Below are 21057 nucleotides of genomic sequence, written 5' to 3' on the forward strand. Positions count from 1 at the left end.
ATGACAGACACAATCTCTGATATCTGCTAATTGAAAAATAATAACTTGAAGGGAGAACAGTTTCTTGCCTTGTAAGCGGTATAACTTTTAAAAGGTAATCAATGAAATAAAGTCACACTCTATAAGACGAAAATCTACGCATTTATCTGGGAGCCTTTTCGTTTGGCCCTCTTCCTGCGTGAAGCGCCTGGCCCGCCGGCAGACAGCATTTGGTCTGGCTGGTTTATCAGCACCGTCCTGGAACAAAACGATAAGCGGTGAAGACCAAAAGGGCGTGGAAGGAGTTGTCACCAACCACAGCCAACTGTTGACGACAATACGGCCAATAGGGGGAGATGATGCACGCGAACTCAGTTTATAGTCAATAGTATTCTGAAAGGAAGTGCTATTCCGAACGAGACAAGAAAAGGAGATTAGACAAAATAGGGTTGGATGTTTATTATTTTGTATGTATTGAATGGCGTCTGTGACTCAAGATTATCTTCATTTGCTCCCACACACACATACACACACACACGCCCCCCCCACGCTCACGCACACACATACACAAAGAAATCCCACCAGAGAGACAAACAGATATTCCGAAAGCCCTTAAAACATAAAACTCTTTTCACACAATTTCAACCTCATACAGTGTTTCAGCCAATCTCTGACACAAAATGTAAACATATGCGCACTCTAAACGGAGTGCCAACCACAAGTAAACCAAACATATGTTTATAGTGCTAAATGTGGATTTTTGCACTCTCTAGTGACGGCTTGTGGTGCTATTATACCGTCCAGATTTTGCAATTGTGCTCAAACGCGGATTTGTTTTTCGTTTTTCCATTAGGAAAAAAATAGGTTCAGATTGTTGTTTTTTTCCAAGTAGAGACAACAAGTCAAAGCCTGTGCTGTTTTCTAACTCTCAATGGAGACATTTAAGTACAAACAACTTGAACTTCTGATTACAAGTAATACTTGAGTTTTTCTGTGCATGAAACAGACTGACTAAAGTAGCTTATTTGTATGCGTTTACTTATTTTTATACTGTTACCAAGCAACAGCTAGGCATCTGTTTCTAAGCAGACCCCTTTGAATTTATTATTGCACAAAATGTGAAGCTCGCAGAGTCCTCACTATCCGGCCTCATTTACTGCAATTAACACCTCCTTCTTACTTTTTCTACCCACGTTTTAGACTGTCCACTTCTCCCTTCCCTTTCACTTATATACATTTATATTTCATTTTTATACAAGTGTAACAATTCAGGTGTTTTATCTGGGTTGTTGTATTTTATTTTAAATCGCGCCCCCTTTTTCTCGCCTCTGTTCAAATCTGGATTCCACGTAAACGTTTCGATTACAATACTCTCTGCTAAACCCAGCTATTGTGTCGAATTTGATCTCTCGTACAGGAAGTCACTGTTTTTTCTAGTGCTGGCTTAACAATACTGCCATCAAAACACTTCAGCTTTTTTTTTTTTTTCCATTCATAGCCAAAACTGAGGTTCAGCTTGAACAACTGTGCGGACTTCAGGTTTTAGTCAAACACGTTACAGACGACAACTCTGTGACGCAGATGTCTTAGTGTTTGGCAACAACCGACCAAAGAAACGTAGCAAAACGACCTTTTTCAACCATTTTTTTTTAAACATCTCAGGATTCCTCCATCAGCTGTACAAATGATCTCCATTTATCCAACCTTCTCAGCTTTGTTTCTATCCGATCTACTCCAGTCTCCCCCTTTTTCCCATCCCTCTCTCTGATGGGCACAAGACACCAAACACATGGAAAAACGTATTCAGGGTTCCTTTCTGACCCTGCTACAGAATGGATTTGGCACACGATGATCGACGCCTCGCTCCGGTGAGCGAAGGTGATATCACTTGAGCCCCTCGTCTGTGGTTTTGAACATGAGGATGGCGTTGGAGATCTTGAGGGCTGGCCCCAGCTTGATGCTCATTATCTTCACGATGTCGGTCTGGGTGAGCAGCAGCAAAGCTTCCCCGTCAATCATCTGGAGAAACACGGGCAGAGGTTAATGACAGGTTTTGTTTGTTGACAGTAGAGATCGGTGCGTTTTTTTGTTTTTTGTTTATAATCATTTGGTGGTCGTACCTCCTCTTTGAAGAGACGAGCCTGTTCTTCACAGCCAATCAAATTCTGGACGAACCTGAAGACCTGCAGAGATCCACCGAAGACATTCCGAACGATCAAAACAGAGACAGTAATGACTCCATGAAAAGAAAGGTGAGCCGTAACGTTTGCCGACCTCATCGACACTCCATGCTGCCACCTGGCTGGCATGGATGCCCTGAACGCCCGGGAGCAGCTTACAGTGCTGCTCCCAGCAGAGAGACAGAGTCCGGTCGGACTGACCGGTCAGAGCCGACATGAACAGGGACGGGTACACTCCCTCTGCGGACATGTCTGGACAAAAAGAACAAGAAATGGACTGAGGACTAAAACAAGCCTACATGGGTAAAAAAGGGCTCAAAAGGAACAAGGTTAAAGATTTTAAAAATAAACATAAACCCTTTGGGTTTGCCGCACTAACATCTGAATGGTCTATTCTCACTTCGTCATTATTTTTGTTTCTTATAAGTCAATATTTATTATATGATTTAAGCTTTTTAAAATACCTCATTTGCTATGCAGTCTATATGCAAATGCATAGATATTAAATAACCAAATGCAGCTGTGAAGGAAAAATTAATTAACAATGTTTAATTACTTTGAATGTACACTTTATGATGTTTTTATTAAAAGTTTGCACTCAGTTGCAGCTCAGCAGAACATTTGCTCTTCTGACCCTCTGCAAATAAGTGAAGAACAGGGTGTTCAGCGGTTAGAGATGTTAGACATGGCTAAGGTGACAAGCCTAATTTGTAGAAGTTCAGTTACTAGTATCTGTTCAGCCATCTGCAGAGAGGCCTTTTTGGAGAAACACATGTTTGAACACAGAAAGAAAGTAGAAGTTATCTATTACGTTTCGTTAGATAAACCTAAAAGGGTGTCTTATCCACAAGAAGCACAGAAAATATGTCCAAAGTTGAGCTGTGAATGTGTCTGCAACCCTGCTCAACTGAAACTTACAGATAAGTAACTTATAGATTTTTGCCTGACACTTGAGCCAGGGGGTGTGGCTACGTAATGTGTGATGTATCCTATGTAGATGAGGGGACGTTCAGCCCCAAGTCAGAACTCATCCGATTCTCACTGAGATGTGAGCTTTGTGTGTTTTCTCCAGTTGCAAATGTTAATTAACGCTGTGTTTGTTTTCTCCTAAAGCTGAAGTTTGGTCTCAAATTTTGTGCAACTTAACACAGCCAGGTGAACAAATGAGAAAACCCAATTTAATATATTGAGTTCAAATGTTCACATGTCGCTGTCTAATCTTAATTTATGTATCTCTGGAACTTAATGTGATTTAATGACTATTAAAAACAAAAACTGACTTGGGTTAACTTTAATAAAAGATCAACAAAATTGTAGTTTCTTGATGAGAACAAAGTTAGGACACCCCACCACTGTTACTCGTTTTAGTTAAAGTAACTTCTTGTAGCCACTCACCAGTCTTTGACATCAGTGTGAGGAAGGTTTTCCTTTCAGCTGCGAGATGTTTGAGGAGGAGTTTCTTAACATGTACAGATTGTTTCAATTCACCCCACACCATCTCAGTGAGATGAAGATCAGGGCTTTGACTATACCCAGGATTTTCCATTACTTATTTCTAAGCCAGTCTTTGTGGATTTCCTAGTATGTTCTACGTCATTGTCATGTTTCTTTACAGGCGTTCTCACATTTTCCTCTGGGACTCTCTGGGTGTTTGGTGCGTTCTATGATGCTGAGTTAGTTCCTGCTGCATCAAAGATTCCCCAAAATATCACACTTCCACCGCCGTGCTTCACAGTTGGCAGGAGGTTGATGACCTAGAATGCTGCCTTTGGTTTATCCCCCCAAAAATGTCCCCTGTTCTGGTGTCTAATTAATTCAGTTTTAGAGACATCTGTCCAATGAATGCTTATACTGCTTAAATGTGGAAATAACAACAGACAAAACCTTACTCTGGTAGTCCCTCTGTTGGTTCTTTCTGTATTTGGGCGGACGGCCAATCCTTAAAACAAGAAAATATCTTTGTGACACTTGAATAAAACTTCCAGTCATTAGAAGCACACATATTTATGCGTACGGGTTTCTACCTGCCACGGTAATGAGTTTTCTTAGTCCTCTGGCTGATGAAGAGGTTTCTCTTGCACTCGGAGTCCGACAGGTCGGCCTTCAGCCTTCCCTGGTTGCGCTCGGCCAACGGGCAGCCGGATATGCAGTGATGGGCCGTGAACCGACCGGTCACATGACCTGAACCATCACAACCCGGGGTTGGGCACTTCCTGTTTCAAAGACAGAGCCCCAAATGAAAATCTGCATCCAGAGAAGTAAAAGGACTTGCTACATAATTTACTTTTTTTTTTTTTTTTATCATTTCAGTTTCCACATCTAGACACTTAATGTTTGGTTATGAATCAATTTTTCAGATGTTGACATTTTTTAGATTTTAGAATAGAAAGAAATGGTTCCAGTGACAGCTATAGATATAATAAATATATTTACGTTTCAATTTTAATTGGTAGCATTCAAACAGATCAATTCTTACATTTATCAGCTCAACAATTTGCTCCAGATTCTTTTTTTTTCAGTGATGTGTTATTATGCTTCAGCTCAAAGCAAAAAGTGTTTAAAAATGTGCAGTTTTTTATATCACTAGATGAGCAGGTTAGCTCATTTCTGACCTGTTGTGGAAACTATACTTGTTGGTTCTGGGGTGGCTGATGGGTTTGCAAGGGACCGTGGTGGGGTAGGTGTTCTGACCCATAGCAGGAGGCTCTCTCACACCTAAATGTTTACAAAAAAACATGGTGAATAACCACATAAACAGTGAACAAACGTGGTATTATCCTAAATCCTGAATGTGGCCCAGTCCTGTAAAGATCAATTTGTATCACTGAAGAGTTCTTCTGTCTTTGCCTTTTTTTTTAACTTGAAAATGTTTCAGGTCATCAATTTAATATTCTAAAAATAGAAGCTGGGTGAAAAGAAAATGCAGTTTTTACATATGAAAACGTAAATCTAAATATACTAACTGGTGACAAATATGTATGAGACCTCGCAATAAGGTATTTACATCACTGAGGAGGAGTTTTGGCCCACTCTGTTTTCCAGATTTGGTTTAATTCACCCACGTCGCAGGACTCCGGATGACCTTCTTAGTTCACAGTAATGCATCTAAGTCAGTCTTGCAGATGTGGTTTGGATAACTACCCTGCTGCATAACCAAATCTCACTGGACCTTTAAGATCATGAACCAATAGCTGAACTTTCTGCTTCGGGGTTTTATGCTTCAAAGTTTCAGTTCCAGCAAACAATGCAAGAAGGCAACTCCAAACCATCATACTGTCATCACCGTGTTAAACTGTCTTCAACAGGTCCCTTTGTCTAAAATGCTGTAGTTAGATTTTCACTAACTGTTCCATATGTTTTCTATGTACAGCTCTCACTATAGTTCACTGGAGACCCTGAGCCTTAGAAACGGCTTTGTAACACTTCACAAAATGACAATCTAAATTCCTTTGTTTCTCATCCCCGACTGAGACCTTATGTGTTGCTTTTGAGATGTTTTGGTCTGCTTCATCTTGTCAGACAGGTTATTTTTAAGTTGCATCTTCCTTTTACAAGTCTGGCTGTAATCAAACTTTTGATTTGAAACCAAATCAAATATACGTGGTGAATTTATCACAGTTACATCAAGACTTAAAAAGGAGGAGTGGTTTGGGACACTATTTCTCTTAATAAATGTAGTCATTATTTGAGATATACTTTTTGTATTTATCCAGATTATCTTTACCTAATTCCCTCAAATAGCCATTTTAGAGACAAAAAACGTGAAAAGGGGAGAAATCTGGAAGGATACAGTACTAGATAGAAACGAACATGCTTTCGAAGCAACACAGAGTCATAAGTTCTTGTTGTTACCATGCGGCTGCTGACTTTTAGCGTCCCGAGGAGGAACTTTCAGAGGGTGGCCAGTCGCTTCGCACCACCCTGCTGGGTGGATGTCTGGGTGATCTGAGTCCATCCACTCGTCATAGATGTGACTCCAACCATCATAATGCACCTGGGAAAGGAGAAACAAACGAAGTGAAGCCATGAGACAAACATTCAAAATGAACACGGCTGAGCCTGAAACATCCACTGCAAAATGTGATGTCAAGTAGATCAATCAGGGTTTTATAAAATCACAGAGGTGCGCTACTCAGATGAAGAGTGCTACCTTAATGCGATGAGTCTCCACTTCTTCCACTGTCGCCACTCTGATCAGACCAGGACTTCTCTTGTCCACGGCCTCCAGTTTCATCTGAGGCTGGAAGCTGTGAGGCGGCCTCTGCAAAACGAGTAAACTTATAGCAAACATGTCAAACGTATTCTAAAAAATAGAAAAGAAAAAAAAGAAAAACAGTTGTTGCTTTTCTTTATATTCTCACCACTCTAAAGGCGTCGGCAGCCACAGCCTTGGAGCCGGTCTCCTCCAGGTACCGAGACCAGGAAAACTGTCCGGGATCGGGATAATCTGGTGCAGCAGAAAACACTTTTTATGGTGTGAATATGTACTTTTTACTTCCTGTCAACAACAACTGTTCAACAATTGTGAACAAAGCATGTCCAAAATTCATATTAAGACCTTTTGATATTTCAACTAGAACTTCTTAGAGCATACAGGGGGAAAAAAAACAAAAAAACATAAGAAAATAATGTCTAGATGTAAAACGGATTTAAACCACATTTTCAGAAATCAGATCAGGTGCTTCATTTATGAAAGTAAAAGGTGAACAAAAAAATGGCAAAGAACATGAAGGATGGTTAATTGTGGTTATTTTGGGTATTTGAAATTAGTTATAGATGTAATTATTACTGGTAATATTGTGCTGGTCACCTTGGGGCGGCGTTAGTGGAAGGTTCCTCTCCTGGCACCAACCAACAGGATGGATGTACGGGCTGCTGGCATCACACCTGCACAGGTTAAAATCAGAATGAACTGAAGTGCAGAAAAAAACAAAAATGAGTTGCTAGTGTAAGACAAGAAATTGTACTTTAAACAATTATTCACTGGCAGTCCATGTATTCTGTGTGTTGAAGATTCTGGTGGTTATTTCATGCCCTTAAATGAACCAATTCTTACCAAAGTATCTAAAATATGATGTATATGTTTATTTTTTGGTTGTATTTCTACAACCCATAGAAATGAGTAAAGAAATCTATAAGTGGACGGTCATTTGTCACCATATTTCCTTATAAACAAACCAAACAGGTTTCACTAATCAGTTGATGAAGCATCACCTGGTGGGTATGAATTCATGCATGGTACAAACTGTCAATATTGAAAATTTAAAAAATGTCAGATATGGGATAGCATGAGGCCCTTTGGACCTTTTGCTGCATGTCTTTTCTACTCTCTCTGCCCACTCCCTTTCTGATTGCACCGAGTTACAAAAAATATTTTTTGGAAGTTGTCTATTTTTTTTAACTGAATTAGGACTATTTTGCACCGCTGAATCAAAATAGTTACATCCATCTTTCTCAATCAGGTCAAGTTTTTATTCTAATTTGATTTAGAGAAACCCGATCCTCTGACTAAGTTGATTACATTTTTGTGACATAATCAGTTCATTTCCGTTAATATTTCTCATCCAGAAAAGGCTTTAGGAGAAAAAAAGAGTGTGTTAATTAAATGTTGCAAACTTGGATTTCTGTAAACTGAATAGTAAACACTGATAAGGATAAGTATGTGTGAATTGAAAATTACGTCTTCATTGTGCAAAATTCTCCGTCTCTTTTATGTCCTGACTGATCATCAATCATTGATCCCAGATTCTCAGGAAACCGATTAATGTGTGAGAACAAGTCATGCATTCTGATGCTCATGTTGCATCCATAGTTCAGAAAGTCGACCTGATTGAGAACAAACAATGTGATTTTTGGATTCAGCACATCAAAATGACTCTAAAACAGCTGAAAAACCCCAGACAATTTTTTGGCTTATGAATAAAAAGCCAATAGCGGCAATAAAAAAAATCTTCAAAGGAAAAATTTAGATATAAAAGAACCAAATGAGAATACAAAAAAGGCCAAAATGACCTGCAGAGTCCAAGAGCTTACCAGTAGTCGTACGTGTCATCCCAGTTGTCAAAATGAACCAGAAAACGGTCGTCGACCACGTCTGTGACGGTTGCCACGCAGATGAGCGAGGGATTCATCCGGTCGACGGCTTCCAGCTTCATTCCTGTCTCAAAACCACACTTTACATCCGTCTGAGCAACGAGCACAAAGAACAGGAAGGTATCGGTAAGTGTTGTTCAACTTACAGACAAACACGTCGGGATTAACTAAGACAAATAAAAACAGCAAAGTAAAGGCAATTGATATAGAGATTTCTTTCTTATTTCAAGCACCACCATCTCTCTAAATTTCACAAACATTTAGTAACTATATCTTAATCCAAGTAAAAAATGCACAACAAAAACAGAATTCAGTTTCCTGGCGCTGAACCTGTCAGCTCCTGGTGTTTGCAGCTCATATGCGCAGCATGAATCATACTGTGGAGTGGCACTTACCCTCCCAGGACTGGCAAAAAGTTCTTTGGGCGCAACTTGAGCTTTAGTCATCCTCAGATAGTTGGTCCACGTGAACTCCTCCTCCTTACAACCTGCAGAAACAACAGGGAGACAGGGATGGCACATGGAGCGTCAGTTTCCAAATCTTTAGAGGTAATTATCCTGTTTTTATATTTGCTTACACTGGAGCATGGCACTGCTTCTTTATACAAATTACTTCAAAACCTTATTTTTATACATTTAAGATGAAGGAATTGCATAGAAATATCAGCTACTACTTTGCTAACACTCACACAAAAGTATATTTATTCCCTGCCTTTAATTACTGGAAAAAAAACTATTTCCTTATGTATTCATTTCAGCTGGTTAACTTTTTAATTTTTTTTATTAGTTGAGTAAACCCCAAATATGGCTCCAATATGAAAAAATAAATAAATATTGAGAGAAGGCTGCACATTTTGGCTAAATGTTTGAAAAAATGAGAAAACGCTTTTTTTTTACAGCTGAATTATTTGGTCAAAATACAAAAGAAACAAAATAAAAAGAGTCGTGAAATTTCTGTGACCCTTTTTGGTGGACTGGTAAGGTTTACAGATGCCATGACCTCTGACCTTTTGGAGTGTGCAGCTTGTGCTCTCCCGTGCTCTCGCACCAGCCTGCCGGGTGGATGTCGGGAGAGTTGGCGTTCACCCAGAAGTCGTGGCAGTCAGAGTAACCGTCAAAATGGAGCCGCAGCCGGTAACCGCACACCTGCAGCGCGACGCACACGTTAAGAGCAGCAAAACCCGGAGGAGGCCGCCTGACCCCCATCCTCCTCTGACCGCTCAGTGAATGAGCCGCGATTTGTCAATCAACATTGCTCATTCTGGTCTTTGTGAGCGACAGACTGATTGTATGATTGCACGTGTGGCTCACCTCAGCCACGGTCAGGACGAAGTACATGGAAGGATGCTGTGGGTCGATGCCTTCCAGCTTCATTCCCTGCTTGAAGCCGTTCTTCACAGTGGGGACGCTCTGCGCCTGAACGCACGGCGAGAACAAACTCGTCACTCACTTCAGCACAGATAAAAGATACACCGATGAAGACGAAATTGTTGGTTCCCCTGAGAAAATGGCATAGAAACCTTTAAATATGTTTTTTTTTTTCTCACACAGAACAGTTTAGAAAGATGCAACCTGCCCCCTTTTTTCGGCAGGAGGGAAAAATCAGAACAATCCCATTAAAAAAACCGCAACTAACGCATTTTAATTATTGTGAGTTAATTTTTCTAGGACCTTTGGATTAGAAATCTATGACTTTCTGTTTCCCAGTGGTTGAAATAAGAGACGATTCAGAGGTCAAATTTCTCCCAAGCTGTCGGCCGCTCGGCTGAAAGAGGAACTAAATTATCTTCCCATCAGACACAATGAAGGGGATAGTGGAGGAAGTAAAGAAAAGTCTCTACAAGCTTCTGACATTTTAAATGTCAAACTTTTTCAAATTCTTACATTTAACACTAAAGTTCTTCTTATTTAATATTTTAATATGATTTTCATTCAACCAACAAATGTATTTCTGAAAGGGAATGACACAGACCGCCTCATAAAATGTTAAAAGATTATTAGTTTTCTAAAAACAAAAAAAAAAAACAGAAAATGTTTTTCATTTATTCCCACTGACATTTTGTTGATTTATCTTTAGTGATGACCTCAAACTCCTATGTATGTAGAAGTTCTTTACCTGCAGAACTAAAACTCAACGTTCATAACTTTACATCAAACCAGAGGCAGTTTCTAAAGGAGCGTTAACTATGAACACTATGTTTATTCAAGTTGATTGTTTTGGAGGGTTTTAGTTAAACATCATTGTTTTTTAATATGCATTTTAATGTGACTTAGAACTATAAATGTTACAGTTCGTGGCACTTAATAATAGCTTATACTTTTTTCTATACAATTAAAGTCATAAGAAATAAAGAAACAAAACTGACTGCTGGAGAACTGCAGGAAAGAGTGAATCAGATTGGATTACATTAGATGCTATCTACATGCCAGCTGGCTGTTTAGCAGCTGCAGGGTAAGAACTCTGCATCTTCCTTGCCCAAACACACACATATGGACAGACATTTACACACACCCTCCACACCAGGACATTTAAAAACAGATTAAAAACACAAAATGCAAACAAATTCTCTTTAAAAATAAACCCCCTCAAACTCCACAGAAATATGACGTAAGATACATCTAAAAGGTAAATATTTTTCCTGTATTTCCTCTTATTCTTGGATGAGTTGCTATATTATATTTATGCTACAAATTATAAAAAGAAAGGGAAGGATACCTCATGGAAGAGCTTGTTGGGAGCAGCAACAGATTTGGTTTCCTCCAGATACTGAGTCCAGGTCCATTGTTCAGTTTTACAGTCTCCACCTTCTCAAAACAATATAAATCAGAGTATTTCTTTATGAGATGCATATCTGAAGATTTTGTTATAAGACTAAAATGAAACTACAGACAGAGAAGAATAATGGATATAATTAAATATTGACTGGAATGGAAGAAGGCAGGAAAAGCGAAGGAGTCGGCTCTAAAAATCTTGAGTAAATCGCCAGATTAACAAATTATTATCCGCTATTTTATTCATCACGTCATTTTGCAAATTTGAAACTTAAATCCAGCATTTTCAAGCACAAGAATGGGAAAAGGAAACAATAACCTCCTCTGATGAGTCGACCATCTGCTTTAGAATAATCCATCTTCTCATCCTAGAAAATATGTTTGAAATGAATTAAACACAGAAATTCTCTTACAGAAAAAAAAGATATTTTATCTGAAAGAACATCTTGAAACCAAAACCTATAAATTCCCACAGGAAGCTTCACACTAAATGAAGAGTAAATAGTGAGCGAACTGCTGTCCCACCGTTCCCTCCATGTCAGAGTCTTCCTCGGACGGACTCAAGTACTCCTTCCTCTTCCTCTTCCTCATGGGTTTCAGGTGGTCTGGGTTCAGAGAGGAGACCCTCCCGCCTGCAGGCACCTTCTCCACGCTGACACTTCTCCTAAGGCAAGTGAGAAATGTGATGCAAAAAATCAAACTTCCCTTCAGGAAACGAGATGAAGTCACGATGAATTGCGCTGTTTTGTATTGAATTCAAATTTGACTAAAACATGCTGAACTCATTAATCGAATGCGATACACTGGAAGAAAATTCATTAGAACTGATTTAACTGGGTTAGAATGAAGTAAATTTGATTAAATATGAATTTGATTCATGTGACCAGAATTAATTGCGTTGAATTTGCTTGCACAAAAAAAAGAAAAAATCTCAAAGCTTGTTTTGTAAGCATACTTGTCCGAGACAGGGTCCCTGCGGAGCTCCTCCGCGTAGCTCCTTTGTGCTCTTGGATCGTGGTTCTGTTGCTCCGGCCCCACCTGGGCCTCGGGTTTGACAGGAACCAGCCTCTCTGGCTCCACAGCGGCAGCGGCTCTCACGGTACCGACAGGGACAGACACTTCTGGGGCTGAGAGGAATTAAAGATTCATATCCAGTTCACGGAAAACCGCATTTGTCTTGTTATTGCCGAACGACGTTGTGGACATGCAGCTGCAGCCTCTTGACTTCTCCACAGGAGCTCTGCTGCAGCTCGTGTAATTGTTGCTCATCTGCGCTTCATTCAGTGCGCACACGGTAGGATCACTGAATGGAGAAAATATTATACGTATACAGGAAATAGCAGCGTTTCAGTGTAACCGGTGTAACCGGCAGCAAAATGAAATACACTTAGCATTACGGAACAGTATTTAATGCTGCTTGGTTCAGTGACATAAGCTCATATTTAAATTATTTTGCAGCTCATTTTCTGCTGTTTGGCTCCAGACACCAGTCAGAACTATCTTTAGAAGCACTAAAAAATAAAATTACTCAAATATAAGCAACATGAAATCTATTCAGTTTTATGGTTCAATCAGCTAGTTTTAACAATAATGCTGAGGCAGCATCCTGTTCACAGCAACCAGCTGGACGAATCACTAAATGGCTATTTTATTGCTTTATAAGCATTTAGACAATATTTACCAAATTCAGTTCAAATGTAAAATGCCTAGACTGGGCTTACCTCCAGCTGGAATATCCAACACAGGTTAAACTACGTTTATGATCTGTGAAAGCTGTAATGCATTTGTAAAAATATAAAAAAGTGAACAATTCCCCTGGTATTTTTGATATTTACACCAATGAAAACTTTATTTCATAAACTGAATAAATTTCAACTAGATTATTCTTCATGCATTACAGGCCTTTTAATGGTCTGCGAAATTGTAAAATATCTTTTTGAGCATTTATGTCATTTTGCCTGGCTGAGTTCGCACTCTGGATTAGTCTAACACAATAAAGAGTTTCCATTATTGTTGGCACAGCCAAATATTTACTGTTCCATCCTTCCTATAAATATAAATACATCCCAATTTAAATCCTGGTTGTAATATCTGGTACATTTGTATTTTTATACGGTGTAAAAAGTGAAACATTTTCATTAAAATGCTGTATTTTGTCTTTGTTTCCAGTGGTTTGGTGACTCTACCTGGTTTGTCCGGAGGGCTTTCTGCCTCGATGGATCGTCCAGCAGTCCCCGCTGCTGGGTCAGTGGGGCCGCTGGTGGTCCCTGGGGTTATCAGCGTGCTCAGCGTGCCTACATCACTCACACAGAACTGCAGTGTGCACAGAAGAGGGACCGTTTGTGAAAATGAGTCCGACTTTTGGCCTCTGACGCAGTCACAGGATGCGTAAAACTATTTCTGATATAATTCTGGCTCTTTCTGCTCCACAAAAAGATTCGATGAATCGCATTATGTAGAAAAGCAACTAACTAAACATGTAGAAGAACCTGCTTTTATTAACATAACTCCCTAAAAGCTAACATGCACCGGTCCTTCTGTTTCTGTTTCTCTGTGCCCTGAACACTTCAAAGCATCAGATCAGAAACAGGATCTCACCTTGAGGTTGCTACTGGGCAGAATGGCCATCCCCTCCTTCCACTCGAGGACATGGACGATGCTACAAGCCCCCCCAACCTGTGCTGTCAGGGTGGGAGCAGCTATCTCATTTGGTCTGCTGCCTTTACCTGGGTTTGCCACAGCGAGGGCTTGAGTGAGTTCCACTTTCTGGTGACCAGGAGGAGCTGCAGAAAACACAACATGCATCCCTGTAAGTGCGTCGTTTCTTACTGCGATCAACGAAAGTAACCGCTTGACGTCATGTCAGAGAAAGGATATCGCTATTAGCTAAAATGGAGATAATTGCGTCATGTGACCTAAATGTAAATTTACAGAACGTGGAGCGCAACCATGTAAACTCAACTTACAGAGCACAATATCAAGACCTCTATCAATTATTCTCAAAATGCAATCTTCTTCCCTGAAGATTAATTTTTCCGTTCATCTCAGTTTTCCATCGCCATGTGAAAACAAAAATAAAACTCTGTTCATTTTACATCACAAACAGGTATAATTTAAATCCAATTGCGTCCACTTTAATTTTATTTCATATATTTCAGTAACAACAGTAATAGTGGTCTAATAGTGCAATAGTGTTCGTTTCAAGAACTTTTCACAAACTGAAGGAAGTGCGGGTGGCGGCTAACGCTGCGTTTTCCTTTAACATTTTCCATAAAATGGCTGTTGTGCTTCTTTAACAACCCAGCAGCATGAGTTAGATGAACTAAAACACTAACTGCAGCTCATTGACGTATCACTATACCTGGCAAGAGGAGAGCTGTGGTGGTGGTGGCGTGGGGCATGGCTCGTGCTTTCTTGGCGACATTGTCGCAGATGAGGATGGTCTCGCCGGCAGGGGAGGGCGACGGGTCAGTACTTGTGCCGTCAGCTTCTTTGGATTGAGTGTCCATGTTTACTTTGCCACTTGTATTGGTGGCTCCCTGTTTCCTGTGTTGGACCGCTGGAAAGCCAATAAACAAAACAAAACAAGCAAAACAAAAAATGTGTTAAAAGACTAAGAGGTTTATAATGACTTGCAAATTTTTATTATTATTATTATTATTATTATTATGAAAAAGTTTCAAAGCACTCAGGTTTCCAACGGTTCAGTCCGGCTGGAAGTCTCTGAGAATCAGATTCCAAGTCCTTTGTGGTAATGGATTGAACTGTAGGGTAATAATTTTACCTAACCATATCACTGATCAATTAACTTTGTTCTTTGGTTCTTGCGATGTTGTTTGTCCCCTAGTGTTCTCAAACAAACCTCAAAAAAACTTCGCAGAGCAAATCTGTCTCATTACACACAACTAGGTGACTTCTGAAGTGAGTTGGCTTCACTGGATTGCATTTAGGGGCATCAGAGCAAAAAAGGGCTGCATTCAAATGCATGCCACACTTTTTAGATTTATGTGAAACATGCCTTAGTGATCATTTTTCCTTATACTTCCCAAATTATCCACTACTTTATGTTGGGTCTTTGTCAAACTTTTAAAAAGGTCAAGGAGTATTGTTATGGAATATCATGTTTAGCCAAAAGAAAATCTATCATTTTTGTTCCCTGTTTTACTTTTTAAGGATTTGTTGACCTTAATCCATGTTGCAGACTGTGACAGATTTGATGCCAAAACTGTCTTTGAATGGTAGCCTGTTCACAGAAGCAACATTTATTAAAAAATAAAAATGAACCCAGAAATAACGGTTCAATAATAATAATAATAATAAAAATATAACATAGTCAGTCCTAGAGGAACGCTGAATTTACTTTCATAAAACTACAAAACAGCCACGACCATAATGACTTCCAAACAACCATCCATTACATCCAATAAAATAAGGCAACAATGGTGACACGCCAATATTTACGCGCAAGCTTTCAAGTTCACACACACACATACACAAAAATACAGCATTTCAGTTAAAATGGCGGAGGTTCTGAAATCCACAAACCAAAAAATTGTGGAAAACCAAAACACTAAGTCCTTTAAAACCCACAATTGTATACAAAAAAAGAACCTACCAATTTCGCCATAAGCATCTTTAATGAATTAGTATTATCTTACCCATACAACGTTAAGCATGTCGGACACCGTAGTAACAAAAATGCAGCAGCCTAGTTTTATTATTTTAAAGATTAAGTCTTCAGCCATAATTAATCAGATAATTGTTTCCCCCCCTCTTATATCGAAAAGGCTTCTGGTTGAATACATCCACACCGTAAAAAAAAAGGATGTACCTAATGGACATTTTAAAAATAAAGCAAGCAAGCACACAAACCGGAGCCTTTTCTTGTGAGGCGAGGTGAATAGTATTTCCTTGTCCGCTTTAAAATAGTTATAAATGTGAAAGTAAAGGCGTTGGCAACATTTAGGAAACTGACATTTGGCTTACCAGCGCTGCTTTCCTGCGGCTCCGGGGCTCAATTTGCGCATGCGCGCAGCTACAACACAGTAGCTGATCGCTTATTTATTTTCCTAACGACAGAAGGACTTCTTTAGCAAGCTCTCCATTTTTAACACTTCAGTGAACATATTCGGGTTTATCAAGTAAACTGCTTACCAGTCTGGATAGTCTATCATTTTTAAATAGACATTTGATCATAGAACAGGATATTTTCACAGCCAGAGCCACTTTCAAGACAGACCACTTATATAATTAGCACGATATAGGTCACGTCAATACTGCAGTCAATTCTTTTTTTCCCCCCCAATAAAGCACGTCACGTGTTCTTTTTAAGATCTTTAATTGAACATACAATTAAAAAAAAAAAACATTTCTATTTAGTCATTGAGGGGAAAGATAAACTGTTGGGACAAAATTACGATGCTGAATTCAGCTCGTCATTTCCGACACCAACAGAAATGCATAATATCCGAATTCAATTGTTTTAACCTGAAGAACTCCTGTAGGAGCATCACACCTCAAACCAGGGCAAAGAAAGGAACAAGCGTGGAAAATAAAATGAAAAGGGCAGTACCCAGAGCAGCTATTGTCAGGAAAGTATATCAGCATTGTCTACCCTCACTCAATTTAACCATTGCCTCAATATTTCTAAGAATTTAGAGAAAAAAAATACACCCTAGCAGAGCTTATGAACAATTTTATTAAGAAAAGGATAACCAACTACCATAACTACAACGCAAGATGTTCAAAAGTACAACAAACTTTTCACAATGCAATTATGAAGTTTAATGGTACACGCTCTTGTGTCCTCCCACAAAAAAAACAGAAATGAAAAGGCCCATCAGAGCAAAAACTGTATCAGCAACCAACAATTCACTCATAACTGTGCACTTCATAAAACTTGAACATAAAAAATTATTTATATAATCCGGGAAAGTAAGAATGATGGTAAATTGTACACAGTGTGCCACAAGCAAATTTACTGGTAACAGTGACCAAAGAATATTAAACGTTGTTCGTATAAAGCCAGAAAAGATTTTATTGAAAACAGTCTTAAAATAATAATAAAAAAAAATATTATTCTGTGGGCTAGAAAATGAGTCTCAAGCGGAAGACTACTCAAAACTTAGGATCAGAAATCTTTTACATAGGCAAGTTTCCAAAAAACAGCCTTGACAATGTGCATTTATTGATGGCATGTCAAAACAGCACACTCTGAAGAGAAAAGGTAAGGAAGCAGAAGCCTGTGACACTGCTCGCTATGTACAGTATTATAATAAAACTCAAAAAAGAAAAAAAAAAAAGGAGGAAGGGGAAAATGTTTTCCACATCTAATCTTGAGAGGCTGATCTAGATCGTGAACGAGACCTTGAGCGGGAGACTGAGCGGGACGCTGAACGCTTCTCTCTGGATTTAGATCGGCGTTCGTCTTCTTGTGGGGACGGGGAGCGGGACGCTGATTTGGCAGTGCGCTCCTCTTTACCGTTCTCTACAGGGGAAGCTGAACGGCTGCGGGACTTCTTGTTGTTGTCTTCACCAGCACCAACATCCATCTCCTTGGATCTGCTACGAGAATCCCGCTCCGACTTGACCTTAGAACGGCTCTTAGAGCGGGACTTTGATTTCCGGTCGGCTGAACGGGAACGAGATTTCTGTGAGCGCGAGCGAGATTTGGACTTATGGGATCCAGAACGAGATCTGTTGGTGCGAGAGCGCGATTTCCGTTCTCCCGACTTGGAACGAGACTTTCTCTCAGACCTCGAGCGAGAATGATGCCTTCTCTTGTCGCTACGGGAACGAGACCTAATGGGGAGAAAGAAATCATTTTGGTGAAGTTTTGTAGATTTGCTCAGATTGACAAAAACAAAAACTCTTACAGCTGACTCAAAACATTTCAATGTGAACTTACCTCGAGTGAGATCTGGAGTGACTCCTTGAGCTCCTGTGGCTTCTGCTGCGGGAGCGGCGGTGACTTCGAGATCTGACGACAGACAAGAAATCAAAACACATGACATCTCAAGTGAAGTTTACTTATTTATTTTAAATCAGAAGCTTGTTTTCCAGAGAAAAAAATTTAATTTTTTTGAAATCCACGAGTAATCCCACCTGGAGCGGCTGCCAGAGTAAGACCTTCGTTTACGAGGTCTGTCCTCCACCAATCGAATCTTTCGCCCATTGATGTCTGTGCCGTCTAACTTGTCCATGGCCCGTTTCATGTCAGAGTGAGTCCGGAACTCTATCACCCCTTCGTTGGTCCGCTCCTTGTGGGCGTCGGCATACGTCACCTCGCCTGCCTGACGCATGAAGTCCTTCACGAGAAAGAGACAAATGTAACGATGTGCTCACAGTTTCAGCATTCAACGCTTGACGAAGTAAATGAGAGAAGGAAAAAAAAAAAAAAGACTTACCTTGAGGTCTTGCCAGCTGCAGCGGCTTGACAGGTTTTCCACAATGAGGCGGTACTCTGTACGGACTGGAGGGCCATACTTGTCCCTTCCAGAGCGGCTCCTGCTGCTGCTGCTGCTGCTGTAACCACTACCTTTAGAGACGACAGCACACACAAACATGCTTTAGAACAAACTAAAAGTGATACGGTCAAGAAAACTACTGGTCTGGACTACCGATTGAAAACAGGCCAGATCAAACTGGGGAATATATTCAAATAGGAGTCCCTCAGATCCCTATCTCCTTCACAGAGCTTCAGATAAGAGATTTTAACAGCCACTGCAAAGACTCTTTAAAAGTCTGTAGCATTCAGATTATAAAGATGCTTGCTGCTGCAAAGAACACCACTGATTCTAGTACCAGCAAAGCAAAGGCTTTTAACTAAAGTGTATATCTTATAAAAATGCTTTGGCTGGACAGTGATGTTCTTTCAGACCATCTGAACCCTGTAACAAAAAGAGAGGAGGCATCCACATGGTGTTTAGTCAAGGAGGCTGGTGAATTCAATTGAGTCTAAATGATACAATGACTTTTCTAAGCATTTCAAACTGGTACCTTACCAGATGCTAGTCTGGTGCACCCTTCTTCCCAGTTTTGCACTTACATATTTTCTTTAGATTGTAAGTTGTTCAACTACAGCCGATCCAGTCATGTTTGCGGTCAACATAGAAACCAATGGCAATCCTCACCATCACCCCTGGTCTATTGGCAAAAGGCTGCTGTCATCATGGCTTCCGGTTAGGTCAGCCAAGGATCAAGGGGGCAAAGGTCACACACACATTGTAAGGTGAAAGCCAAGGCCAAACGGGACAGGCAGTCATCTTAGCCAGTCATCTTTAGCCTCAATGGACTCTCAGCCTCAGCCCGCAGCTGGACTCTTTCAAATTGAAACATCAAGGACTTTTGTTAATGTTTAATATATAGAAAAATATAGAGAAATGCCAAAGTTAGCAAATACACAAATTAACGAAAAAGTGTTAGTTAAGTCCTAACCTCCAAGCACAATGTACACTTGCTATATTGGTTCAAATAATGTAAATATGAAGTAAATGAGTCAAAGAAATATTAGAAAGAATTTTAACTTACAAAATGGATTCAGTTTACACTATGAAGAGCACTATGGATCACCATACACCCTGACCTGCAGTTATTTGCTCGTTCCCATCAAGGAGCCGCTGTTTAACGCAGGGCGGCCCATGATTAGGGGAAGCAAAAACTCACAGGTCAGCGACTATTAATGGAACTGAAAACAACTTTAGAGTAGGGTGGGATTTGACCTAAATAAAAAAATAATAAATAAAAAAAGCCAAAGAAAACTGTAATATGACCACAGATGAGTTTGGGAAAACAAAGTACTTCCTTTAGTCAAACTACTGCTTACATACGTGAAGAAACTAAATCTAAAAACTACAAAAAGTTCTAGATAATTTTTTCAGAGAAGCATGCACGAAATGCGTGTATCCCAGGGCTCTCAGTCAAAATTATTTACCTGGGAGAAAACATAAAATTAACAAATACGAGTCAACCAGACAACAAATGTTCAACAAATTTGATTGATCTATTGCTAAAAACTGTTCTCTTCGTACGCTACACTGGAACCTCACCCTGAAGGGAAGGGGGAAAGAGAATATGATGTAACAGATGGCACTTACTGCGCCCTCCGCCCCAGTAACCCCCACCGTAGCTATCTCGGTCTCGCCGTGGGCCCCGGGCATGCTCAACGATCACCCGTTCTCCGCACAAATCCTTTCCGTTCAGCTCATACACGGCATCGTCGGCATCCCGGTTGTCTTCAAACTCCACGAATCCATAGCTGCAGGAAAGAATGCAGTTCAACGTTAGGCCAGAGAACAACTCTCCATCAAATAAGAGCAATTCAAAAACACACGACCAACATCAAGCGGCTAGCTCGGCTACCAAGGCCCACGCTAGCTCTCCAATGTAGAAAATACAAAGCCGCCATGTTGGCCATGCGACATTTGCTACACGGAGTCTCAAATCAGTTGATAAACTTAAGTTTAACAATGTCTTTTCGGTCAAAATCAGCACATAACCTTTTAGGAAGCTAAATGTACCAACTGAAACAAAGAAATTTCGCGTTACAGCATTAGCACTTCCTGCACTTAACGTCGTTCAACATTAGCGGTTCCAAAGCTACGAGCAACGTTCGCCTATTCAGCCGAAACTCACCCATTTTTCAAGTCGATTTCCATTAGTTTTCCATATCCGCTGAAAAACCGCTGAATGTCCTTTTCGCGGACGTGATAACTTAGTCGTCCGATGTATACTCGAGGCATGTTTATTTGCTATTTCAGGCAACTCTGTTCTAGACTGTTCCTCAGACCTCCTAGCGTCGATTCAGTTGCTTCTGTCACAACCTCCGTTACGACGGTCTTGCTCGAGGCCAAAGCCAGCCAATTAGAGGGAAGCTAAAGACTGTGGTACTTCCTGTATGGCATTTTCAAAATAAATGACCAGATATTTTCCCGATGAATTTGGTAGAAATGTATGCGATTCTCTCATTTTAAACCGTTTAATGTTTTTAAAATGTGTTCCTTGCAGTGAATATCCAAACTTTAGAGATGTTAGAA

At 40.1% G+C, this 21057-nt stretch overlaps 2 protein-coding genes across 4 annotated transcripts; both read right to left on the reverse strand.

Annotated features, from left to right (window-relative positions):
* Positions 1-423: 423 nt before the first annotated feature.
* Positions 424-16113, reverse strand: l3mbtl1 (L3MBTL histone methyl-lysine binding protein 1). Of its 3 annotated transcripts, none has more exons than XM_028021880.1 (22): positions 16010-16113; positions 14385-14582; positions 13622-13806; positions 13210-13336; positions 11979-12150; positions 11549-11687; positions 11343-11391; positions 10968-11056; positions 9563-9667; positions 9259-9397; positions 8648-8739; positions 8193-8344; positions 6970-7046; positions 6521-6606; positions 6310-6420; positions 6012-6153; positions 4772-4874; positions 4184-4372; positions 4049-4098; positions 2254-2411; positions 2100-2162; positions 424-1998 (listed from the first exon to the last, which is right to left on the reverse strand). In XM_028021880.1, exons 2-22 carry the CDS (start codon positions 14530-14532, stop codon positions 1864-1866), a joined length of 2511 nt encoding a protein of 836 aa, XP_027877681.1. In that variant the 5' UTR covers positions 14533-14582; positions 16010-16113; the 3' UTR covers positions 424-1863. The 3 variants fall into 3 exon arrangements, with proteins under 3 accessions (XP_027877681.1, XP_027877679.1, XP_027877680.1); XM_028021878.1 differs by having other exon boundaries at positions 6521-6624; XM_028021879.1 differs by having other exon boundaries at positions 6521-6624; positions 15999-16089.
* Positions 16114-16700: 587 nt separating this feature from the next.
* LOC114147426 (serine/arginine-rich splicing factor 6-like) lies at positions 16701-20866 on the reverse strand. The gene is made up of 6 exons (XM_028021881.1): positions 20657-20866; positions 20119-20279; positions 18430-18560; positions 18128-18330; positions 17931-18002; positions 16701-17824 (listed from the first exon to the last, which is right to left on the reverse strand). Exons 1-6 carry the CDS (start codon positions 20761-20763, stop codon positions 17353-17355), a joined length of 1146 nt encoding a protein of 381 aa, XP_027877682.1. The 5' UTR covers positions 20764-20866; the 3' UTR covers positions 16701-17352.
* Between the last annotated feature and the right edge of the window lie 191 nt (positions 20867-21057).

This window comes from Xiphophorus couchianus, chromosome 1 (assembly GCF_001444195.1).
Source record: "Xiphophorus couchianus chromosome 1, X_couchianus-1.0, whole genome shotgun sequence".
Classification (NCBI taxonomy): Eukaryota; Metazoa; Chordata; class Actinopteri; order Cyprinodontiformes; family Poeciliidae; genus Xiphophorus; species Xiphophorus couchianus.